Source organism: Heteronotia binoei, chromosome 9 (assembly GCF_032191835.1).
Source record: "Heteronotia binoei isolate CCM8104 ecotype False Entrance Well chromosome 9, APGP_CSIRO_Hbin_v1, whole genome shotgun sequence".
Classification (NCBI taxonomy): domain Eukaryota; kingdom Metazoa; phylum Chordata; class Lepidosauria; order Squamata; family Gekkonidae; genus Heteronotia; species Heteronotia binoei.
In genome coordinates this window covers 111,032,141-111,055,333 of record NC_083231.1, presented here as the reverse complement: position 1 = coordinate 111,055,333, position 23,193 = coordinate 111,032,141, and the positions used below count along the sequence as shown (strand labels likewise).

The following is a 23,193-nucleotide window of genomic DNA, read 5'->3' as shown; positions in this document are numbered from 1 at the left end:
CCCCCCCCCCAGACGGCTCCTATCAAGCCTCCGAGCAACTGGCTGTCATCTGCTTCCTTCTCCTTCTCTCTTGCTTCCTTCTGCATCACAACTTGCTTTGCAAGGCTTGCTCAATCACACAGCAGAGCTACAGAGCAAAACCTCTGTTTTCTCCATTGGCTGAGGCTCCTCTCTTGGGGGGAGGGGGGGAGGAATAGCATGCTTTGCCAGGCTCTCTCAATCACGTAGCAGAGCTACTGAGCCAAACCTCTCTTACTTCTATTGACTGAGGCTCTCCCCCCCACAATCCAACATGGCTCAGCCCAACCCAACTTGGTCGGCCCCTCAAGGTCTCATTTATATCAGATTTATGCTCCCCAGAGAGTGCTGCGATCCGGCTCTCGAAATCTGCTTGTAATCCCCGGGCCAAAGGAGGCCCGGCTGAAGCCAACTAGGGACAGGGCCTTCTTAATCACAGCCCCTTGCTGGTGGAACCAGCTACCGGAAGAGGTCAGGGCCCTGCGGGACTTTGGACAGTTCCGCAGAGCCTGTAAGACAGTCCTCTTCCAGTTGGCTTATAACTGACCGGCATTGAAATATTCTAAAGGAAGACAATAAAATAGCATACTGACATTGATTGATACATTGATATACTGGTTGTTTTAATTATGTAAATTATTATTGTATTTTAATTTTTAAACCTTATTGTTAGAATTATTATGTTGTGAGCCACCCTGAGCCCGCTTCGGTGGGGTAGGGCGGGATATAAATCAAATAAAATGAAATGAAATGAAATCCGACCCTCGTAACACATTAGTTCAAAACCCCTGATTTAAAGCCTTACGTGGCCTGGGACCGACATACCTGCAGGATCACCTCTCCCTATATGTGCCCCAGAGATCGCTGTGTTCCACTTCGCAGCGTCTTCTGACCATCCCTGGCCGGAAGGATGTTCGACTTGCCTCGCCCAGAGCCAGGGCCTTTTCGGCCTTGGCCCCAGCCTGGAGGAATCAGCCCCCTGTAGAAATCTGGGCCCTACCTGATTTGATGCCATTTTGTAAGGCCTGCAAGATGAAGCTGTTCCACTGGGCCTTCGGTTGAGGCAGCAGACATCCTTATTTCCATCTGCTTGGCCTCCCTTGCCTGTCATGATACTATATTATCTTATCTTAATTTATTATTCGATCTCTGGGCCCACTGCTGTACTGATATACAAAATACGCCCAATGGAAACCACCGCCTGTGACATATGCGCCATTTGTTTTATTGTATTTTATGGTTTTAGCTTGTAGTTTTTAATTGTTCTAGCTTTTGTTGTTATCCACCCTGAGCCCGCTTGCGGGAAAGGGCAGAATACAAATTAACAAAAAAATAATTAAAATAAAATAAAGTCCCCTTTCACCAATGGCATGATGCAGAACCCTACACCTAGCTTACTCCTATTTATTCAAAGAAAAGTTTCGAAATCATGACATTTCAGAGCTCTCCCACTTCCACTACAGATGTAGTGGAAGTCCTTCTGCCCTGGACCAAGGTGGCCGATAGACGTCACTCCTTGCACAAACCCAGAAGTAATCATCAGTGTGGTGCTCTATGATTCCACCAAGGCTCTCTGGTGAATCCTAGAATGTCATGTTGACACAATGATGTCATTTCCAGGTTCATGCTGGAAGTGACTCTGCAGCATTGCCTCAACACCTGTTGTGCTGGTCCTCGTCCCCAACTACTCCCACCGGTTCCAGCAGTTGGTCATGTGATTTCTGAGGCTTTGACACAGACAACAGCACTACCCTTTCAAACTTCTGACCAGAGCTAGAAGAAATAAATGAAGTGCCCCTTTCAAACGAATTCTCCAAGCTCTAACAGAAGCCCTCCAGTATTTGATATGACGTCAGCCATCTTTAATTTCATCCGCTCCAACACTTAACACCTATTCTTGGTGCGACCAGTGGGCCACTCGCCTCCACAATTTGCCTCAGGTTCACCTCACACTTCAAATGCCACGTTATGAGCATAACGCCAGATGCTTTACTCAAAGTTTAACTTGCCGCCCCCCCCCTATTAGCCACGTGCTCCATTAGAAGACAAACAACCACAAAACACTCCCATATCTTTTCCCCCGTTAGTCCAGTGGAGATATGGTTAGAGCGATGCGCCACAGCGTTAGAAGCCTCCAGAAGCCATAACTGATGCATCGGTCAGTATGGTCTGCTAATCTACTCGTGGGATTAGATGCGTTGCCATGAGATGGTGGTGGAGTTAGTGTGGGGGGGGTAGTTTCGGTGGGTCTCTAACGGAAGGCCACAGCCCACTGGCCTCTGCATTACCATTATCGGGGTTGGTAAACATCCTACTTGCACTGGAGACGGTCTTCCCGATGTCAGCCAGCGAGCGTAGGTTAGATTTTTTGGTCTGGTGCCGATGTTTCCTGAGCAGCGTGTAGGTGACTTTATCCTTCATGTCTTGCTTCAGCAGCCCGGTCTCGATCTGATTGTCAACAATCATCTCTGGTCGTGGAAAGGAAGGTTGCCGAGGGGAGAGAACAAAGAAGGGGGGGGGGGGATAACAAATCAAGAATCTGAAAACAAGTTGCCAAGTTGTTTCTAGGCGATAAAGCAGGGGTTTCAAACATGCAGTTTGGGGGGGCTGAATCAGGCCCCTGGAGGGCTCCTATCAGGCCCCCGAGCAACTGGCTGTCATCTGCTTCCTTCTCCCTCTCTCTTGCTTCCTTCTGCGTAACAGCTTGCTTTGCAAGGCTTGCTCAATCGCACAGCAGAGCTACAGAGCAAAACCTCTATTTTCTCCATTAGCTGAGGCTCCTCCCCACCTCCTGGTCCCCTGGGGAAGGAAGGAAAGAGCCAGAGCTTCCTTTGCCCAGTTCCCTGGATCCCTGGGAGAAATACAAAGCAAGAATCTTTAAGACCAATTAGTGCTAACGTTTTAAGCATGTTTTAAGTTTTTTAAAATATATATATTTGTGCTTATCTGTGTTCTCTATAAAAATTATCTCTCTGTTACACACATGCACCAGCCTGACATGGCTTGGCCCAACCCAACATGGCCTGGCCCAACAAGGTCTCATTTATGTCAGATCTGGCCTTCATAACAAATGGAAGAGGAGGAGGAAGAGAAAGAGAAGGAGAAGAAGAAGAAATTGGATGTATATCCCTATACTCTGAATCTCAGAGCGGTCACAAACTCCTCTACCTCTAAGCCCACTATAAAGTTCCCACTCCACCCAATACACACAGGGACGAATGAATCATTATTGTTTTTAAAGAGTTGAGTCCGGGTTTGGGTCTGGGTTTTTCAGACTCAATTCATGTTCCCTGCAGCCACAGAAGCTCCTTTAAAAAGAGACAGAACCCAAACAGAACAACACCATAGGGTGAGGGAGAGCAAGGTTGTAACAAGCACGACTGAACTCCAAAGGGAGTTCTGGCCATCACATTTAAAGGGACCGCACACCTTTTCAAAGCCTTTCCTCCATTGGGAATAATGAATTAGGGGCACCTTGTTTGGGGGCTCATAGAATTGGACCCCCTGCCCCAATCCTTTTGAAACTTGGAAGATGTTTTGAGGAGAGGCCTCGGATGATATGCTGTGAATCTGGTGCCTCTATCTCAACAAACAGCCCCTCCCAGAGCCCCAGATACCCATGGATCAATTCTCGATTATACCCTGTGGGAATCCCTCTCCATATGGTTAATGGGAGTACCCAGCAGACATCCCCCCTCCCAATTTCAGATAACCTTGAAGTGGGGGGGACGACCTCCAAATTGGGGAGGGGGGGGGAGGTCCCCTGCCCCCACCTGCGAATTGGCAACCCTAGCGGCAGGGAAGTTGTTGGAAGTTTTCCCCAGAGTACTGAGCTCTCTCTAGAGGCAGTTCCCGTCAAATCCAGTATCTTGAAGAGGCCCCAGAAATACAACAGTGGCTGGGGAAGATCTTTTAGAAGCGGTGCAATATGTTTGTTGCTGTGGCCAATCGATGAATGAGCAGCTGCATTTTAAACTGCAGATGTTCAGCAAGAGCAGCTCCACACAGAATATGTTATTCCATCTGAACCAGATGTCATGAAAGCCCTCAATTACCACAGGCCGGTCCCCTGGGCTCCTACAGTGGGTGCAGCTGGCAACCTAATCAGAGCTGGGTGAAAAGGCATTCTGAATCAGAGTTGTTTTCTGTGATCCAGAAGCACGCCAGTATTTCCTCCAAACCAGGCTTTTCCCTGCACTGGTATTGAAGAAGATGATGATGATATTGGACTTATATCCCACCCCTCCACTCTGAATCTCAAAGTCTCAGAGAAACTCACCATCTCCCTCCCCCACAAAAAACCACCCTGTGAGGCAGGTGGGGCTGAGAGAGCTCTCACAGCAGCTGCCCTTTCAAGGACAGCTCTGTGAGAGGAGGAGAAGAAGAAGAAGAAGAAGAAGAAGAAGAAGAAGAAGAAGAAGAAGAAGAAGAAGAAGAAGAAGAAGAAGAAGAAGAAGAAGAAGAAGAAGAAGAAGAAGAAGAAGAAGAAGAGATTGGATTTACATCCTGCCCTCCACTCCAAAGAGTCTCAGAGCGGCTCACAATCTCTTTACCTCCCCCCCCCACAACAGACACCCTGTGAGGTGGGTGGGGCTGGAGAGGGCTCTCCCAGCAGCTGCCCTTTCAAGGACAGCTCTGTGAGAGTTGTAGCTGACCCAAGGCCATTCCAGCAGCTGCAAGTGGAGGGGTGGTTCTCCCAGATAAAAGTCCCACACTAAACCACTACACCAAACTTGGTTTAACAAGCATGCTTGGGATGGAAGTGTTGCAATGCATGCCCTGTTTCTCACTGAATACAGACAACACCGCTTAGTGCCCCAAATCTGCTCCCCAGATCCTTTAACTCTGCTTTTTAATGTACTAGGTGTTATGCCGTGCCCTTTGTTTTGCCAGACAGTCCTGCAAAAACGTATCAGGATGCCCAAGTCACTTGCCTCGTGACACCAAAGATGAGGAAAGAGGAGTAGAGACTGGCAGTCCAGCCCACTATGCCTGACTCTTAACTTTCCATCTGGTGATTCTCGTCAAAGAGAACAGTCTGTTTCCTGAAAGGGCTGCCTTCGAGAGTGCTTACCTACTACCTGAGGTAGTGATGAGGCCTCCATGTCCAACAGGATCGACCCTTTCTCTATACACGTCCTCAGCTCAAACAAACTGTGCAGGGATAACGTGGCGACGTGAGGTTTACTCCACCTCTCTCCTCCCTGTTCTACTTTTTCTTCAAACTTTATCCACCTGCAAGACAGACAGAAAATATAAGCAACAAGGGTAGTCTCACAAAAGTACAGCTTTTCAGCACAGCATTTACAGCTGCTAGGGAGGCTTTTGGAGCTCCAGAAATCCAGAGCATCCGCAGAGATTTCCTCTTGGTGTCCCGGAAGAGGGCTGTCCCCTGATTCAGTAGAAGACCTCCCACCTCCCTCTGGCCCTTCTCTAATACTGTATTCTGTACTTCTAGTTCACATCCTGAGGGGAGGAAGAGCTTGCTTTGCCAGCAAACTAACAGCAGAGCTACTGAGCCAAGCCTCTCTTCCCTCTATTGGCTGAGGCTCCTCCCCCTCCTCCTCCCTATTCAGTTGGATGATGGGAGGAAAAGGGGAGGGGCAATCACCAATGTCATGATGATATCACTTCTGGCATGGCCAGTTTTTTTTAAAAAAAAACCTTATATTTAGATAATTTTGTTTTTAGAATATATTATTTATTTATTTTTACAACAGTATTCCCTCAAATTCCCCCCCCCCCTACTGAGCAGAGCAGTTCACATCCTGAGCAAAATATAGCTCTCTTAATCTTAAATGAGCCATGGGCAGTGCATGACCTACGGGACCCAAGGTTACTGAGTGAGCTGCTACGGCAAGGTGGGGATTCCAAAGCCAGTCTCTTAGATCACAGCTTCAGTCATCTGGCAATAATCCGCCTTCTTCCATCTTAAGCGGGTAAGACAGCTGGTCCCCTTCCTTGAACGTAGCGACCTGGCAACTGTGATCCATGTGATGGCCACCTCGAGACTGGACTACTGCAATGCCTTCTACATGGGGCTGCCCTTATCTCGTACCTGGAAACTGCAGTTGGTGCAGAATGCAGCGGCCAGGCTGTTATTGGGTCTCTCTATACGGGAGCACATACAGCCAAGGCTGCGGGAACTGCACTGGCTGCCAACAGTATTCCGGATTCGCTACAAGGTGCTGGTTATTACCTTTAAGGCCCTATATGGCCAAGGACCTGTCTACCTTAGGGACCATCTCTCCCCACATGTTCCCCAGAGGGTACTTAGATCTGGGACGCAGAACTTATTGTCAGTTCCCAGGCCGAGGGAGGTGAGACTGGAGTCTACTACAGAGAGAGCCTTCTCAATTGCGGCCCTCTACTGGCGGAACCAACTTCCAGAGGAAATAAGGGCCTTGCGGGACCTTGCTCAGTTCCGCAAGGCCTGTAAAACAGTCCTATTTCGACTTGCCTTCAGCTGAATTATAGTACGAAAGAACCCCCCAACATCACTGAATGTTGAAATTGAAATTAATACTAGCATCAAAACTGTTTTAAATGGTTTTAAATTATTTAATTGAAGAAGAAGAAGAAGAAGAAGAAGAAGAAGAAGAAGAAGAAGAAGAAGAAGAAGAAGAAGAAGAAGAAGAAGAAGAAGAAGAAGAAGAAGAAGATGATATTGGATTTATATCCCGCCCTCCATTCCGAAGAGTCTCAGAGCGGCTCACAATCTCCTTTCCCTTCCCCTCCCCCCACAACAGACACCCTGTGAGGTAGATGAAGATATTGGATTTATAACCCGCCCTCCACTCCGAAGAGTCTCAGAGCGGCTCACAATCTCCTTTCCCTTCCTCCCCCACAACAGACACCCTGTGAGGTGAGTGAGGCTGAGAGGGCTCTCACAGCAGCTGCCCTTTCAAGGACAACCACTGCCAGAGCTATGGCTGACCCAAGGTCATGCTAGCAGGTGCAAGTGGAGGAGTGGGGAATCAAACTGGGTTCTCCCAGATAAGAGTCCACGCACTTAACCACTACACCAAACTGGCTCTCCAGTTGCTATTATCAATTGTCAAAACTCCAATGTTGATTCATTGTTTTATTGTTTTAGCCTTGATTGTTGTGTGCCGCCCTGAGCCTGCTTCGGCAGGGAGGGCGGGATATAAATCCAAGGAATAGATAAATAAATCAATGGAATAACCAGCTGCACCTTGGCCAGATAGAAGCCTTCCATCCCTTGGGCCATATATTTGACCCCCCCCTGCTCTAAACATGACACCACACTGGCTCTGTTATAGCTCAAGATGGGTAGCCATGTTAGTTTGTCTGTAACAGAAAAAAGGAAACATCCAGCAGCCCCTTAAAGACTAACAAAGATTGGAGGCAGAGTATGAGAATTGTGAGTCACACCTTGCCACAAATTATGGTCGTCCTTAAGGTGTTACTGGACTCTTGCTGTTTTCTATGGGCTCCTATAGTTAGCTACCCACTTTAAACCATCATTTTTTATTCTGGTTTGTGCTCGCCTTACAACAGGGGTGGTCAACGGTAGCGCTCCAGATGGTTTTTTTGCCTACAACTCCCATCAGCCCCAGCCAGCATGACCAATGGCTGGGGCTGATGGGAGTTGTAGGCAAAAATAACATCTGGAGAGCTACCGTTGGCCACCCCTGTCTAACAACATGGGTTTGCCAATACAGATAACCCACTAAACCAGGGATATCATACACGCAGCCCAGGGGCCAGATCAGGCCCCCCGAGGGCTTCTGTCAGGCCCACAAGCAACTTGCTGTTGTCTGCTTTCTTTTCCCTCTCTCTTGCTTCCTTCAGCATAATATCTTGCTTTGCCAGACTTGGTCAATCACACAGGAGCTCCAGAGCAAAGCCTCTGCTTTCTCCATTGGCTGACCAGCACATAACGCAACTTATATACAAAAGTTCGCAATGCCCAGCCATTTCATGTTTTCCCCTAGGCCTCAAGCTCAAAGCACGGACCACGAGATTTCTGTAATGAATGTCAGTAAATCAAAAATAGGTTTGCAACTTATAGTCACCCACCTGAATTACACCTGAACAGCATACCCAAGATTGCTACAGCACAGACATTGTCTCCAGATTTTGATGCAATAATTCAGAGCAAGAGATGTCAGTCACCAGAGATAAATAAAATATTGCAAGAGTACTAATCTTTTAAGCATGTTTTAAGTTTTTATTTTTAAAAAATATATAATTGTGTTTGTCTGTGTCCTTTATAAAGTTTCTATCAATGCTACCTAGCATTACACTTGATGACACACACGGCTCAGCTCAACAAGGTCTCATTTATGTCAGATCCGGCCCACAAAACAAATGAGTTCGACAGCCCTGCACTACACCATCATAAAATTTCCACAACCATAGCTTGGCATGATGCCTGGACTTTGCTACTGCAGATGCTGGCATCTCCAGCTTTGCATGATCTCCCTTCCCGATCTCAGTACTCTCTCCCCACATGTTCCCCAGAGAGTACTGAGATCGGGAACTCAAAATCTGCTCGTTGTCCCCGGGCCAAAGGAAGCCCGCCTGAAATCTACCAGGGACAGGGCTTTCTCTCAGTACAAGGTGCTGGTTATTACCTTTAAAGCCCTATATGGCCTAGGACCTGCCTACCTTAGGGACCGTCTCTCCCCACATGTTCCCCAGAGAGTACTGAGATCCAGATCTCAAAATCTGCTCGTTATCCCCGGGCCAAAGGAAGCCCGCCTGAAATCTACCAGGGACAGAGCTTTCTCTGTAACGGCCCCTTTCTGGTGGAACCAGCTGCCAGAAGAGGTGAGGGCCCTGCGGGACCTTGCCCAGTTCCACAGGGCCTGTAAGACAGTCCTCTTCCGGCTGGCTTATAACTAACCGGCATTGGAAACTGAGTGTAGTTTTAATAGACTGCTGTTATATTTTTTTAATGTTTTAACCGTGTAAAAGTTTAAATTTAATATTTTTATGTTAGATTTTATATGCTGTGAGCCGCCCTAAGCCACTTCGGTGGGAAGGGCGGGATATAAATCGTAAATAAACTAAACTAAACTTCCTTCGATCTGGAAATGAACGGATAACAAAAGAGTTCAACGAGGGCTGGATCCTCCATCATTACCCCACTGCGACTAGAGATTTAATTTTGCCTCTGCTCCTTCCCATGCAGGTGTTAAAAAAGCTCCAAACAGGGTCAGGAATTTACAACCTCTGGATGTGGTTATGAAACAGCTTTTAAGGGTGGAATTTATTTATTTTTTAAACTCAGGCCAGCATTTGCCCTTTGCCCTGATCTTCAACTAAGGCAGCAGAGAAAACGTCTCCTTTTTCTGGCTAGTCTGGACAGATTTTTCTTGAATCAACTGAGCGTCGCAAAATGGGTGAAACATGGGAGTTACTGCAGAAATTTGAATGTTCAAGACTCGAACCAAACCTCACACCTCTTGAGGTCTGTAGAAATACTTGACCAGGGGTGGCCAAATTTGCTTAACTTAATAGAAGAAACGTCAGATGTCTGAGAGCCGCAAGACATGGACATCAGATGTTTGAGAGCCACAAGACAGGGAGGAACGCAAACAGGAGGGAGGAGGGAAGGAGAGGTGGAAAGAAAGCAACTTTTAACTTTAAATGCATTCTCCAAGCTGCCAGCTAGCAGGGCTCGCAGAAGTGATGTAAAGAGAGAAATGCCTTCTCTAAGCTGACCAACAGGGCAGTGGGGGCTTCAAAAGCCACATGTGGCTCCTGAGCCACAGTTTGGCCACCCCCAAGCTAGACTGTCACAAAATACTCTCTCTCTCTCTCTCTCTCTCTCTCTCTCTCTCTCTCTCTCTCTCTCTCTCTCTCTCTCTCTATCTATCTATCTATCTATCTATCTATCTATCTATCTATCTATCTATCTATCTATCTATCTATCTATCTATCTGTTGAGGCTGGGTGAGTGGGCATCAACGTGGCAGATGCGGTTCAATGTGGCCCAGTGGAAAGTGATGCACATTGGGGCCAAGAATGCCAGCTACAAATACAAGTTGATGGGGTGTGAACTGGCAGAGACTGACCAAGAGAGAGATCTTGGGGTCATGGTAGATAACTCACTGAAAATGTCAAGACAGTGTGCGTTTGCAATAAAAAAGGCCAACGCCATGCTGGGAATTATTAGGAAGGGAATTGAAAACAAATCAGCCAGTATCAAAATGCCCCTGTATAAATTGATGGTGTGGTCTCATTTGGAGTACTGTGTGCAGTTCTGGTCGCCGCACCTAAAAAAGGATATTATAGCATTGGAGAAAGTCCAGAAAAGGGCAACTAGAATGATTAAAGGGGTGGAACACTTTCCCTATGAAGAAAGGTTGAAACGCTTGGGACTCTTTAGCTTGGAGAAACGTCGACTGCGGGGTGACATGATAGAGGTTTACAAGATAATGCATGGGATGGAGAAAGTAGAGAAAGAAGTACTTTTCTCCCTTTCTCACAATACAAGAACTCGTGGGCATTCGATTAAATTGCTGAGCAGACAGGTTAAAACGGATAAAAGAAAGTACTTCTTCACCCAAAGGGTGATTAACATGTGGAATTCACTGCCACAGGAGGTGGTGGTGGCCACAAGCATAGACAGCTTCAAGAGGAGTTTAGATAAAAATATGGAACACAGGTCCATCAGTGGCTATTAGCCACCGTGTGTAAAATTTTTGCCACTGTGTGACACAGAATGTTGGACTGGATGGGCCATTGGCCTGATCTAACATAGCTTCTTTTATGTTCTTATGTTCTATCTTTTTAGACACTGCTCACCTACAGGGTCTCAAGGTGACTTACAACAATAAAACCAATAAGGTAAAAACAACATAAAACCAAATAACCAATATAAAATATTAACACTGAAATATTGAAATCACCATACCACTGCGAAAACAGCCCGAACATGTGGTTACCAGTGTTCCCTCTAAGCCGAGTTAGTGTGAGCTAGCTCACAGTTTTTTAGCCTCTGGCTCACGCATTTCTGTCAGCGCAAGAAAAATGGCCCCAGACCAGACTAATTTATACAGTAGCTCGCAACTTTAATCCCAGTAGTGGGTGAAGTAGAATTTTCGCTCGTAAGACTCCTCAACTTGGAGTTTCGCCTCGAAAGGCCAACCGAAACAATTTAGCTTTACAAGCCCTTCAGAAACTAAACGAGTCCGACAGGGCACAGGTGTCATCCCAGAGTGCATTTCACAGGGCAGGGGCCTCACCCAACAAGGCCCCTCCCCTGGCGACAGCTAATTGAGTCATCCTGGGGTCAGGCACCTGCGAGAGACACCTAGACAATGGCTGAAGGGAGTGCGGGGGGGGGGGGGTTGTAATGGGTTGTAATGGAAGAGATGGTTATGTGGATTCTAAACTTAGATATGAGGGTTCTAAACTTAGTCCCGCTAGAATACAGCCCTACACTTTGGGTTCATACTCAGTGCAGTGAAGACTGAAGCCATGCATTCCCATCCATGATCTTCAGTGGCTTTAGGACCATAATTTCTGTGTACATCAAGAGCTAGGTCTGAATACAGTAGCACCCTAGAGACCAAGAGATTTGGGGGGGGGGGGGGTAATAACTTTCAAGAGGCAAAGTTCCCTTTACCCAAGGCTTTTTTTGTAGCAGGAACGCCTTTGTATATTAGGCTACACACCCCTGATGTAGCCAATCCTCCAAGAGCTTTCAGGGCTCTTAGTACAGGTCCTGCTGTAAGCTCCAGAAGGATTGGCCACATCCGGGGTGTGTGGCCTAATATGCAGAGGAGTTCCTGCTACAAAAAAAAAAAAAAAGCCCTAACAAAAAGAAAAAACTCTCTGTGCAAAATGTAATTTTAACTTGTTGTGAATAATAAGTATCAAAATACAAAACGAATATTATCAGGACATATCACCAAGTTAAAACCTCCTGAGTTACTCAGTGCTCCTACCGCCCTTATGTGGCTGAAAGTCACTAAATTACATTCAGTCCAGTATTAAAAGTAGGTGGTCCAACAGAGAACCGGTCCTCTTTGCAAGCCGTTTCGGATCGCAAATCCTTCTTCCAGGGACCATTCTTATAAGTATTGTACAGTTTTCCAGGTCCAGTAGTGCCAAAAGAATTCCTAGCTTTCTCTAATTAGCTCGCATAATAGCGAGAACACCATAATAAGTACTATCCTTATCAGCAATGCAGGCGTCCTTAGAGACCAAGAGATTTTTGGGGGGTATAACATTCAAGAGGCAAAGTTCCCTTAACCCAAGGTTTTTTTGGCAGGAGGAACTCCTTTGTATATTAGGCTACACACCCCTAATGTAGCCAATCCTCCAAGAGCTTTCAGGGCTCTTCGTACGGGGCCTGCTGTAAGCTCCAGAAGCATTGGCTACATCAGGGGTGTGTGGCCTAATATGCAAAGGAGTTCCTGCTGCAAAAAAAAAGTCCTGCCTTCACCAGACAAAAATCACTTGTATCTGAGGAAGGGAACTTCGATTCTCTCGCACTTATACTCTGAAGATTTTGTTTGTCTCTAAACTTTTCCTGGATTTGAATCTACCTCTTCTGCTACAGAGCAACATGACTACCCTTAATGAAACTGCGCATATCAAGTCCTTGCATTTCCCCTGAGAACAGAAACGTTACTCTTCATGCTGCTAAAACTTCATCATCATCGCTAGAGAAACATTAAGATGCTTTCAGCAAGGAGGAATCCCAAGCACAAACCCTGACGCATGCCAGGGTTAATCTTTTGCCGCACGCACTCTTGTTAACAAGGCTAAAGATCTTGTTAACCATTGTCGTTCCGTGCTTGAGTTCCACAAAACTGCTTTCAAGTCCCTGGCAGCATTTCACTTAGAATCACAGAGTTGGAAGGGACCTCCAGGGTCATGGAGTCCAACCCCCTGTACAATGCAGGAAACTCACAAATACCTCCCCCTAAGTTCACAGAAAGAGCCCCGCGGCACAGAGTGGTAAAGCTGCAGTACTGCAGTCGGAGCCCTCTGCTCATGACCTGAGTTCGATCCCAGCAAAAGCTGGTTCAGGCAGCTGGCTCCAAGCTGACTCAGTCTTCCATCCTTCCAAGGCCGGTCAAATGAGTCCCCAGCTTGCTAGGGGGAAAGCGTAGATGACTGGGGAAGGCAATGGCAAACCACCCCGTAAAAAAGTCTGCCGTGAAAACGTTGTGAAAGCAACATCACCCCAGAGTCGAAAACGACTGGTGCTTGCACAGGGGACCTACCTTTACTTTAACTTCACAGAATAAGCATTGCTGTCAGATGGCCATCTAGCCTCCTTTTAAATACCTCCATGGAAGGAGAGCCCACCACCTCCCAAGGAAGCCTGTTCCACGGAGGAACCGCTCTAACGGTCAGGAAGTTCTTCCTAATATTGAACTGGAAACTCATCTGATTTAATTTCAACCCAGTGGTTCTGGTCCTACCTTCTGGGGCAACAGAAAACAATTCTGCACCCTCCTCTATATGACAGCCCTTCAAGCACTTGGAGACGGTGATCCTATTGCCTCTCAGCTGCCTCCTCTCCAGGCTAAACATGCCCAGCTCCTTCAACCTTTGCTCATAGGACTTGGTCTCCAGACCCCCCACCATCTTCATTGCCCTCCTCTGGACACGTTCTGGTCTTCTCACACTGCCTCAGTGCTTTTCATGTCATTGTCTTCAAACCCCTTATATATTAATAATGATAGCTGCATGCTATCAGGTCAGACCTGATTCATGACAACCCCAAGGGGGTTTCAAGGTAAGAGACTTACAGAAGCGATTGCCTTCCTCTGCTGCATAGCAACCCCCGTCTTCCTTGATGGTCTCCCGTCCAAGTTCTAACCAGATCTGACCCTACGTAGCTTCCCAGTTTGAATGAGACTGGGCTAGAGGGCCCTAATAAAGACATTAAAGGTAACAGTAGCCCCCTGTGCAAGCACCAAGTCATTACCGACCCATGGGGTAATGTCACGGTTTGGTGTAGTGGTTAAGTGTGCGGACTCTTATCTGGGAGAAGCGGGTTTGATTCCCCACTCCTCCACTTGCACCTGCTGGAATGGCCTTGGGTCAGCCATAGCTCTCTTATCTGGGAGAACCGGGTTTGATTCCCCACTCCTCCACTTGCACCTGCTTGAATGGCCTTGGGTCAGCCACAGCTCTGGCAGAGGTTGTCCTTGAAAGGGCAGCTGCTATGAGAGCCCTCTCCAGCCCCACCCACCTCACAGGGCGTCTGTTGTGGGGGAGGAAGGTAAAGGAGATTGTGAGCCGCTCTGAGACTCTTCGGAGTGGAGGGCGGGATACAAATCCAATATCTTCATCTTTCTCACAGGGTGTCTGTGGTGGGGGAGGAAGGTAAAGCAGATTGTGAGCCGCTCTGAGACTCTTCGGAGTGGAGAGCGGGATATAAATCCAATATCTTCTTCTTCTTCACATCCCAGAATTTTCTTGACAGACCAGTGTCGAAAGGCTTCTTGATGATGGAAGCCTGAAACCCATGACGTCAAACAAAAACAAGGGGGCATCAATGGAATGGTTTGGAAGTGGGTCAGGAATGCTTCCAATGCACACTCAGTCCACATTAGATCACCGGCCCATCTAGAAATCAGATGGGTTGCATTTTGGATTGGTACCCTCTGAACAGTCCAGAAAATTTATTCTAGGCCACAAGAACAAGGAGAGGAGGAAAGGCAGCATGGTGTACTCCATCTGGTCAGATCTCAGAAACCAGGCAGGGTTGATACTTGGATAGAAGACCACCAAGGAAGACTCTGCAGCATAATACAATGACAACCCATCTCTGCTTCTCACTTTCTTTGAAAGCCTTTTGCTAGGGTCACCGGAAGTTAGTTGTGACTTGTCAGCAGGTACATACCAAAAGTTTGCTAGGAAGAGATCATGCCATTTCTAAAACATTCGAAGAAGAAGAAGATGATGATGATATTGGATTCTGCACCATCCTCAAGATGACAGCCATTCAAGTACTTGAAGATGGTGATCATATCACCTCTCAGCTGCCTCCTCGCCAGGCTAAACATGCCCAGCTCCTTCAGTCCTTCTTCATAGGACTTGGTCTTATGAAGATGGCTCCCTGATGCCCACAATTTGTGCATGAGGGCATATGGGAAGGAGACAGAAGAAGAAGATATTGGATTTATATCCCGCCCTCCACTCTGAATCTCAGAGTGTATCACAATCTCCTTTATCTTCCTCCCCCACAACAGACACCCTGTGAGGTGGGTGGGGCTGAGAAGGCTCTCACAGCAGCTGCCCTTTCAAGGACAACTCCTACAAGAGCTCTGGCTGACCCAAAGCCATTCCAACAGCTGCAAGTGGAGGAGTGGGGAATCAAATCCGGTTCTCCCAGATAAGAGTCTGCATGCTTAAGCACTACACCAAACCACTACACCAAAGTGCAGTTGCCACAATATATGCCAGAAACAAGCATAAGATGATTGCAAATAATGTAGGGTTCACAATTTTGTTATTTTCACTAAAAAAATGTCTTACTATTATTATTTTAAGCTGCTTCAAACAACAAGGAAAGGTGGAGTATAAATGTTTTCAAAAACATTCGCAGCACAAAAATGTGATGACACTCACCCAGGAATACATCCACTCCTTGGGAGTTTAAGCCATTTGTCCACCAAAAAGAAGAGCCCCATGGCTCAGTGTTAAAGCTGCAGTACGGCAGCCCTAAGCTCTGCTCATGACCTGAGTTCGATCCCCGGTGGAAGCTGGGTTTTCAGGTAGCTGGCTCAAGGCTGACTCAGCCTTCCATCCTTCCGAGGTCGGTCAAAGGAGTCCCCAGCTTGCTGAGGGGAAAGTGTAGAGGACTGGGGAAGGCAATGGCAAACCACCTTGTAAAAAGTCTGCCGTGAAAACGTTGTGAAAGCAACATCACCCCAGAGTCAGAAACAACTGGTGCTTGCACAGGGGACCTTTCCTTTCCACCAAAAAGACTCGAAGTTCAAATGCAATTCAGAGCAATTCAGTTACTCAGATAAGTGTGCGTGCTGTGCTCCGATTCACTCCTACCGCTGGATTAGGGGTGGAATCCTCAGCTGCCGGAAACCAGCCTTGCTGGAATCTTCAGGATTCAGAGCGGAATCTTAAAGGCATTTCAGATTTTATTTAAGCCAGGCTCGATCAGATCAAAGGCTCACCCAGGAGCGTTCTGCTCCTGACAGCTTTCAAAACAGGGTGTGATGCTGATAACTCTCCCTTCTTTAAGCCCAGCATCCGGGAATCAAAAGCAAGCTGCCTCTGAACATGGAGAACATGGAGGTACAATTACGCTGCCGTGCCTTCCAGATACTGAGAGGTTTACCATTGTTTATCTCTAAATACCATACAAAGTCCTAAAATTCTAACTTGCACATATGCTCCCTCCCCCAAAAAAATGCATCAAGGGATAACTCAACACCAAAATGTACCTGAAGACGGGATAAAAGCAACACATGAAGGACTGGAGAGCCAGTCTGGTGTAGTGGTTAAGTGTGTGGACTCTTATCTGGGAGAACCGGGTTTGATTCCCCACTCCTCCACTTGCACCTGCTGGAATGGCCTTGGGTCAGCCATAGCTCTCACAGAGCTGTCCTTGAAAAGGCAGCTTCTGTCTGAGCTCTCTCAGTCCCACCCACCTCACAGGGTGTCTGTTGTGGGGGAGGAAGGTAAAGGCGATTGTGAGCCGCTCTGAGACTCTTCGGAGTGGAGGCAGGATATAAATCCAATATCTTCTTCTTCTGTCTCCTTCCCATATGCCCCCATGCACAAATTGTGGGCATCAGGGAGCCATCTTCATAAGACCAAGCCCTATGAAGAAAGGTTGAAGGAGCTGGGCATATTTAGCCTGGAGAGGAGGCGGCTGAGAGGTGATATGATCACCATCATCAAGTACTTGAAAGGCTGTCATAGACAGGATGGTGTGGAATTGTTTTCTGTGGCCCCAGGAGGTAGGATCAGAACCAGTGGGTTGAAATTAAATCAAAAGAGTTTCCGGCTCAACATTAGGAAGAACTTCCTGACCGTTAGAGCGGTTCCTCAGTGGAACACGCTTCCTCGGGAGGTAGTGGGCTCTCCTTCCTTGGAGGTTTTGAAACAGAGGCTAGATGGCCATCTGACAGCAATGAGGATCCTGTGAATTTAGGGGGAGGTACTTGTGAGTTTCCTGCATGGTGCAGGGATTAGGACTAGATGACCTTGGAAGTCCCAACTCTATGATTCTATGATCTATTGACTCTCTCATCCACTGGCATCAAACAGAGCCTGAAGAGATGAAGAGGCGCTCCCCCCTTGGAGGTCTCTGGGGAGGTGGCCTACGGGACTGACCTGTTTGCCAGGGATTTGAGCAGCGCAAAGACAGAAAATGCAAGGCTAGACCATCAAAAAATTCACAAAATTTCACAAGTTACCAGTAGACATCAGTCTATTGTGAGCTAAGACAAAAATGTGCGAGCCAGAGGCTAAAAAACTGTGAGCTAGCTTACACTAACTCAGCTTAAGAGGGAATATTGATTGAAACATAATCATAGTAAATACAGATACTAAGATAGAATTGGTGGCCGCACTTCAGAAACAAGTAATAAGAAATAAGTATTACAATTCAAAACACATTCTTCAATAGTAATCGTAAATCCGACATATAATAGCGTTCAAAGACCTTCTAAAGTCCAAAAAGAAGGCAGAAGACATCCCAGAGAGATTTCTATAGCCAACACTTTCCAGGTATGCAAGACGTTTCAAAACAATTCTTCATCAGTTAACACGGCTGAAAAATGGAACCCAATTTCCATGCTACTCAAGTCACAGCTCATGTCTCAAATGGAATCTTAGGTAACCTGTGAAAATTTTGTAAATTTTTCGACGGTCTACCCTTGCATTTTCTATCTTTGCATATTTCATACGCTTGGAGTCCCTCTTGCTTAGAAATGTGAGGAAACAGGGATATTATTCCAATGTCCTGTGCAGAAAAAATGTGGACCTCGTACACCCAGATGTGCACATATCTTTCCACCTTTGCATATGCACATCAAATATGCCTGAAACCAATTTCCTAAGACCAGGCCTTTAGCTACAGCGGGGGGGGGGGGGCCTGCGGGGACCCTGCCCCCTGACTTCATGTTGGGTGCCCCCAACTTTCCTTCCACCTTCCACTGCCACAGGGGTGAAAGCTGAGAAGCTGGGGGCCATCCCCTCCCTCCTCCCACAATTTAAATTGCACTGAGGGGCACCTCTCATGGCATTTAAAGGGCCTGCCTATCAGTCAGGCACCCTGAGTCATGGTGGCAGGGGCCGGGGAGGGGAGCTGCTAAGCGCCCCCCAACTTTTTACATGCCCCCCGACTTTTAAAATCCTGGCTAGGGGCCTGCCCTAAACTCGTGCAGATAGACTTGGGAGCGGCATGTAGACATGTGTGTGTGAGACAGAGAGGTATCCAAACTTCCCAAGTTAGCTGCAGAAAAATATCAGTGGCATCCCAAAATTTTACTGCACCTGTAACAGAAATGAAGAGGGCAAAGTGATATTCATAAGATCATAAGAGAAGCCATGTTGGATCAGGCCAACGGCCCATCAAGTCCGACACTCTGTGTCACACAGTGGCAAAAAATTTTATATACACACATACACTGTGGCTAATAGCCACTGATGGACCTGTGCTCCATATTTTTATCTAAACCCTTCTTGAAGGTGGCTATGCTTGTGGCCGCCACCACCTCCTGTGGCAGTGAATTCCACATGTTAATCACCCTTTGGGTGAAGAAGTACTTCCTTTTATCCGTTTTAACCTGTCTGCTCAGCAATTTCATCGAATGCCCACGAGTTCTTGTATTGTGAGAAAGGGAGAAAAGTACTTCTTGCTCTACTTTCTCCATCCCATGCATTATCTTGTAAACCTCTATCATGTCACCCCGCAGTCGACGTTTCTCCAAGCTAAAGAGCCCCAAGCGTTTCAACCTTTCTTCATAGGGAAAGTGCTCCAGCCCTTTAATCATTCTAGTTGCCCTTCTCTGGACTTTCTCCAATGCTATAATATCCTTTTTGAGGTGCGGCGACCAGAACTGCACACACTACTCCAAATGAGACCGCACCATCGATTTATACAGGGGCATTATGATACTGGCTGATTTGTTTTCAATTCCCTTACTAATAATTCCCAGCATGGCATTGGCCTTTTTATTGCAAATGCACACTGTCTTGACATTTTTAGTGAGTTATCTACCACGACCCCAAGATCTCTCTCTTGCTCAGTCTCTGCCAGTTCACACCCCATCAACTTGTATTTGTAGCTGGGATTCTTGGCCCCAATGTGCATTACTTTGCACTTGGCCACATTGAACCGCATCTGCCACGTTGACGCCCACTCACCCAGCCTCAACAGATCCCTTTGGAGTTCCTCACAATCCTCTCTGGTTCTCACCACCCTGAACAATTTAGTGTCATCCGCAAACTTGGCCACTTCACTGCTCACTCCCAACTCTAAATCATTTATGAACAAGTTAAAGAGCATGGGACCCAGTACCGAGCCCTGCGGCACCCCACTGCTTACCGTCCTCCACTGCGAAGACTGCCCATTTATACTCACTCTCTGCTTCCTATTACTCAGCCAGTTTTTGATCCACAAGAGGACCTGTCCTTATACTCCATGACTCTCAAGCTTTCTAAGGAGCCTTCGCAGGCAGGCAGATTAATCCAGCCAAACGCAATAAAAAGGCTCATAAAACAAAGGCTGGGAAAGTAGATTATCACCAGTGTTCCCTCTGAGTTAGCATGAGCCAGCTCACAGATTTTTAGCCTACAGCTCACGCATTTTTGTCTTAGCTCAGGAAGGATGACCCCAGAGCACAATAATCTATACAATAACTCACAACTTTAATGCCAGTAGCTCACAACTTTTAGCCTCCAGCTCACACATTTTTGTCTTAGCTCAGGAAGGATGACCCCGGGGGCACAATAATCTATACAATAACTCACAACTTTAAGGCCAGGAGCTCACAACTTTTAGCCACCAGCTCACACATTTTTGTCTTAGCTCAGGAAGGATGACCCCAGAGCACACTAATTCATGCAGTAGCTCACAACTTTAATGCCAGGAGCTCACAAAGCAGAATTGTTGCTCACAAAACTCTGCAACTGAGAGGGGACACTGATTATCACAGCCCCAATGGAAGAAAAACTGAAAGGCTAATATTTAAAAGCTCTGGGGGAAAGAGGAAGAAGATGGTCCCTAGAAATCATGTCTCAGCACTCTTCTCTCCAAGGAATGACCCAGCTGTGTTCTTTTTCTTTCTCAAAGTCTACATTTGAGAGAGGGACATGTGACTGTCATGTCCAAGTAAAACCTCAAATCTAGTTTAATTATTACTGAGTTGATTAAACTGTTGGGCACCTTGATTTAAGTATCGTTTCATGGGCTAGCCGTGTTGGTCTGAAGTAGAACAAACAGATGTGAGAGCAACTAGCATTTGAGAGACCAACATTTTTTTTGGGGGGGGGGGGGGGGTCTGAAGCAACAGAACAAAGTCTGAGACCAGTGGCGCCTTTTAAGACCAACAAACTTTTATTTTTTAAGTGTAAGCTTTAGCGTACATGCACGCTTCTTCAGATGCGAAGAAGCGTGCATGAACACGAAAGTTTATACCTGGAATAAAACTTTGTTGGTCTTAAAGGTGCCACCAAGCTCAAAAGAGTTTTGGGGTGTCAGCCAAATACAAGGGAAAGGAGCTTCTCAACTCTTGAAAGATTATACCCCCAAAATCCTGTTGATTTCATGGTGCTCCTGGACTAATTATGGCACCAAATTAATTAATTATGGTACTAAATATGTCACCGATTTAGCACAGTGTATCTGCATTTCTTGTTATCCCCAAATATTAATAAATCAACCTGAAACTACTGAACAAGGCAGTGTGCAGACCCTTTTTCCTAGTTCAGCTAACCCCAAAACAACTGATAGTTATTTTTGTTGGGAAGTGTGATGCAATCCTAAAAAAGGTCTACTCAGAATCCTGCTGAAGTCTACTCCATAGGGGCTTACATTCCAGGAAAATGTTCAGAGGATTGTACTTCATTGAACTTCATCTAGACTTAATTTCCAGAAAGAAAGAGCTAAACGCATGCTAAAATTATTCCAGTGAACAAGCATTTCACCCTGGGAGTACAACACCATCGCTTCACATTTATGTATCGGCTTTCTGAGCTAAGTGCTTCACGTACATTTGCTCAGTGGCTTGTAAAACAACCCTGTAAGGTAGGCTAGCATGATTAGCCACATACTGTGGATGGGTAACCAAAGGTGAAGGACAGTAGCTTGCCTGAAGCAACCTAGCTGAGTTAATGGCTTAAGTGAGATTTACACCCGGGACCTCCAAAGTCACGCACTTATTTACCCATTAATTGACTCATTCATTTATCTGCAGCAATTCACTGCTTTTGCCTGCCTTTGTCTACAAAGGACTCAACGGGGGATTATGGTGTGAACAAAAGCCCTATTAAAAATACAGTATGGACAACATAATAATATGTCTTCCAGACAGCAATTATCCACAGATCTGTCCTTCCACCCTTTTTTGCACAGCCCAAAAAACCGGGCTCCCAATTCACAAAATCTCTTGCCTAAGTATGTCAGCATTTCAATTAGCAGGCTGCGATTCTGCTTAAAATTCTGCACTGAAAAAGCAGCCGGTATTCCAAAACTGTATTTAAGCATGCAATCGGAAGATTTTAATACAGATTCAAGATGTTAAGTATTCCCTTCTCAAGTATTCCCTTCTTGGAAAAGCGTCAACTTAAACATGAATGCAAAGAAATTCTACTGGGTCAGTTATCCAACATTAAAAAGTTGGAATAAATCTTCAAGTACTCTTTTACTGACAAAGCTTTCCAGAATATCACTGGGTATCATCCTGCTTGGGTCCCCATATCAAGAGACAGCGTGATGTAGTGGCAAACTAGGACCCTGGATGACCCAAGTTCGAATCCCCACGTCTACCATGGAGGCTCGCAGGGTGACCTTGGGACTTCCCCAAACTCTCAGTCTGGCCTCTCACAGGATTGTTGTGAGAAAACAGAGGGGGAGAACAACCTTTTAAAGCTGCTTTGAGACCCAACTGGAGAAAGTGCTTTGAAACCCAACGGGAGAAAGTGCTTCTCCCAAGACCACTCACAACTTTGCCCCAGGTTCTTCTTCGGAATCATATGAACACATGAAGCTGCCTTATACTATACTGAATCAGACTCTACATCAGGGGTGGCCAAACTTGCTTAATGTAAGAGCCACATAGAACAAATGTCAGCTGTTTGAGAGCCACAAGACATGAACATCAGATGTTTGAGAGCTGAGAGACGAAGGAAGGAAGGAAGGAAGGAAGGAAGGAAGGAAGGAAGGAAGGAAGGAAGGAAGGAAGGAAGGAAGGAAGGAAGGAAGGAAGGAAGGAAGGAAGGAAGGAAGGAAGGAAGGAAGGTGGGGAGAGGTGGAAAGAAAACCACTTTAAATGCATTCTCCAAACTACCAGCTAGCTTGGCTTGGAGAAGTGATTTAAAGAGAGAAATTCCTTCTCTATGCCAGTCAATGGGGCACTGGCAGCTTCGAGAGCCACACAACACGTGTGAAAGAGCCACATGTGGCTCCTGAGCTACAGTTTGGCCAACCCTGCCCTATATCCTTCAAGGTCAGTCTTGTCTACTCAGACTTGCAGTGGCTCTCCAGGGTCTCAACCAGAGGTCTTTCTTATCACCTGCTGCCTGGCCCTTTCACCTGGAGATGCCGGGGATTGGACCTGGGACCGTCCGTATGCCAAACAGAGGCTCTAGCCCCTGCAAAAAGCCTGCCAGGTACACCCGTGCATCCTGATTTTGCTTACCTTGCCGTCTCTTTCCATTCCATCTCCTGCCCGTCGACAGCCAGGAGTTCATCCAGTTCCGTGAAGAGCTGCGGTGGAGCGGGGCTGTCATCGTCTTCGCCCAAAATGAAGCGGATGCGCTCGGCGGCGGGGGAGACTGCGGAGGTGAAAATACTGCGGTTAACGGACTGCAGGATGACCAGGGAGGTCCGGCTCCTCGCCTTCCCCTGCTCCCCGTAGCCGTTCAGCTGCTTCTCCTGGTTGCCCGGCCCATCGGACATCTTAAAACCGCTACGTGTGGGTCGCTGTTTGTTTCTTTTACAGCTTTAGGTGTCTACGTTTATGCTTACTTCTGAAAACTTCCAAG

General features: G+C 46.7%; 1 protein-coding gene across 1 annotated transcript in view; it reads right to left on the bottom strand.

Moving 5' to 3' along the window:
* The window catches only part of SLC4A4 (solute carrier family 4 member 4), a 287,851-nt gene that overhangs the window by 133,212 nt on the left and 131,446 nt on the right, over nt 1-23,193 (bottom strand). Inside the window, exons 3-5 of the mRNA XM_060247411.1 lie at nt 22,848-22,983; nt 5,093-5,253; nt 2,307-2,486 (exon numbers count right to left, since the gene is read on the bottom strand). Of these exons, the coding sequence (XP_060103394.1) occupies nt 2,307-2,486; nt 5,093-5,253; nt 22,848-22,983 (477 nt within the window). The remainder of the gene's footprint in view (nt 1-2,306; nt 2,487-5,092; nt 5,254-22,847; nt 22,984-23,193) is intronic.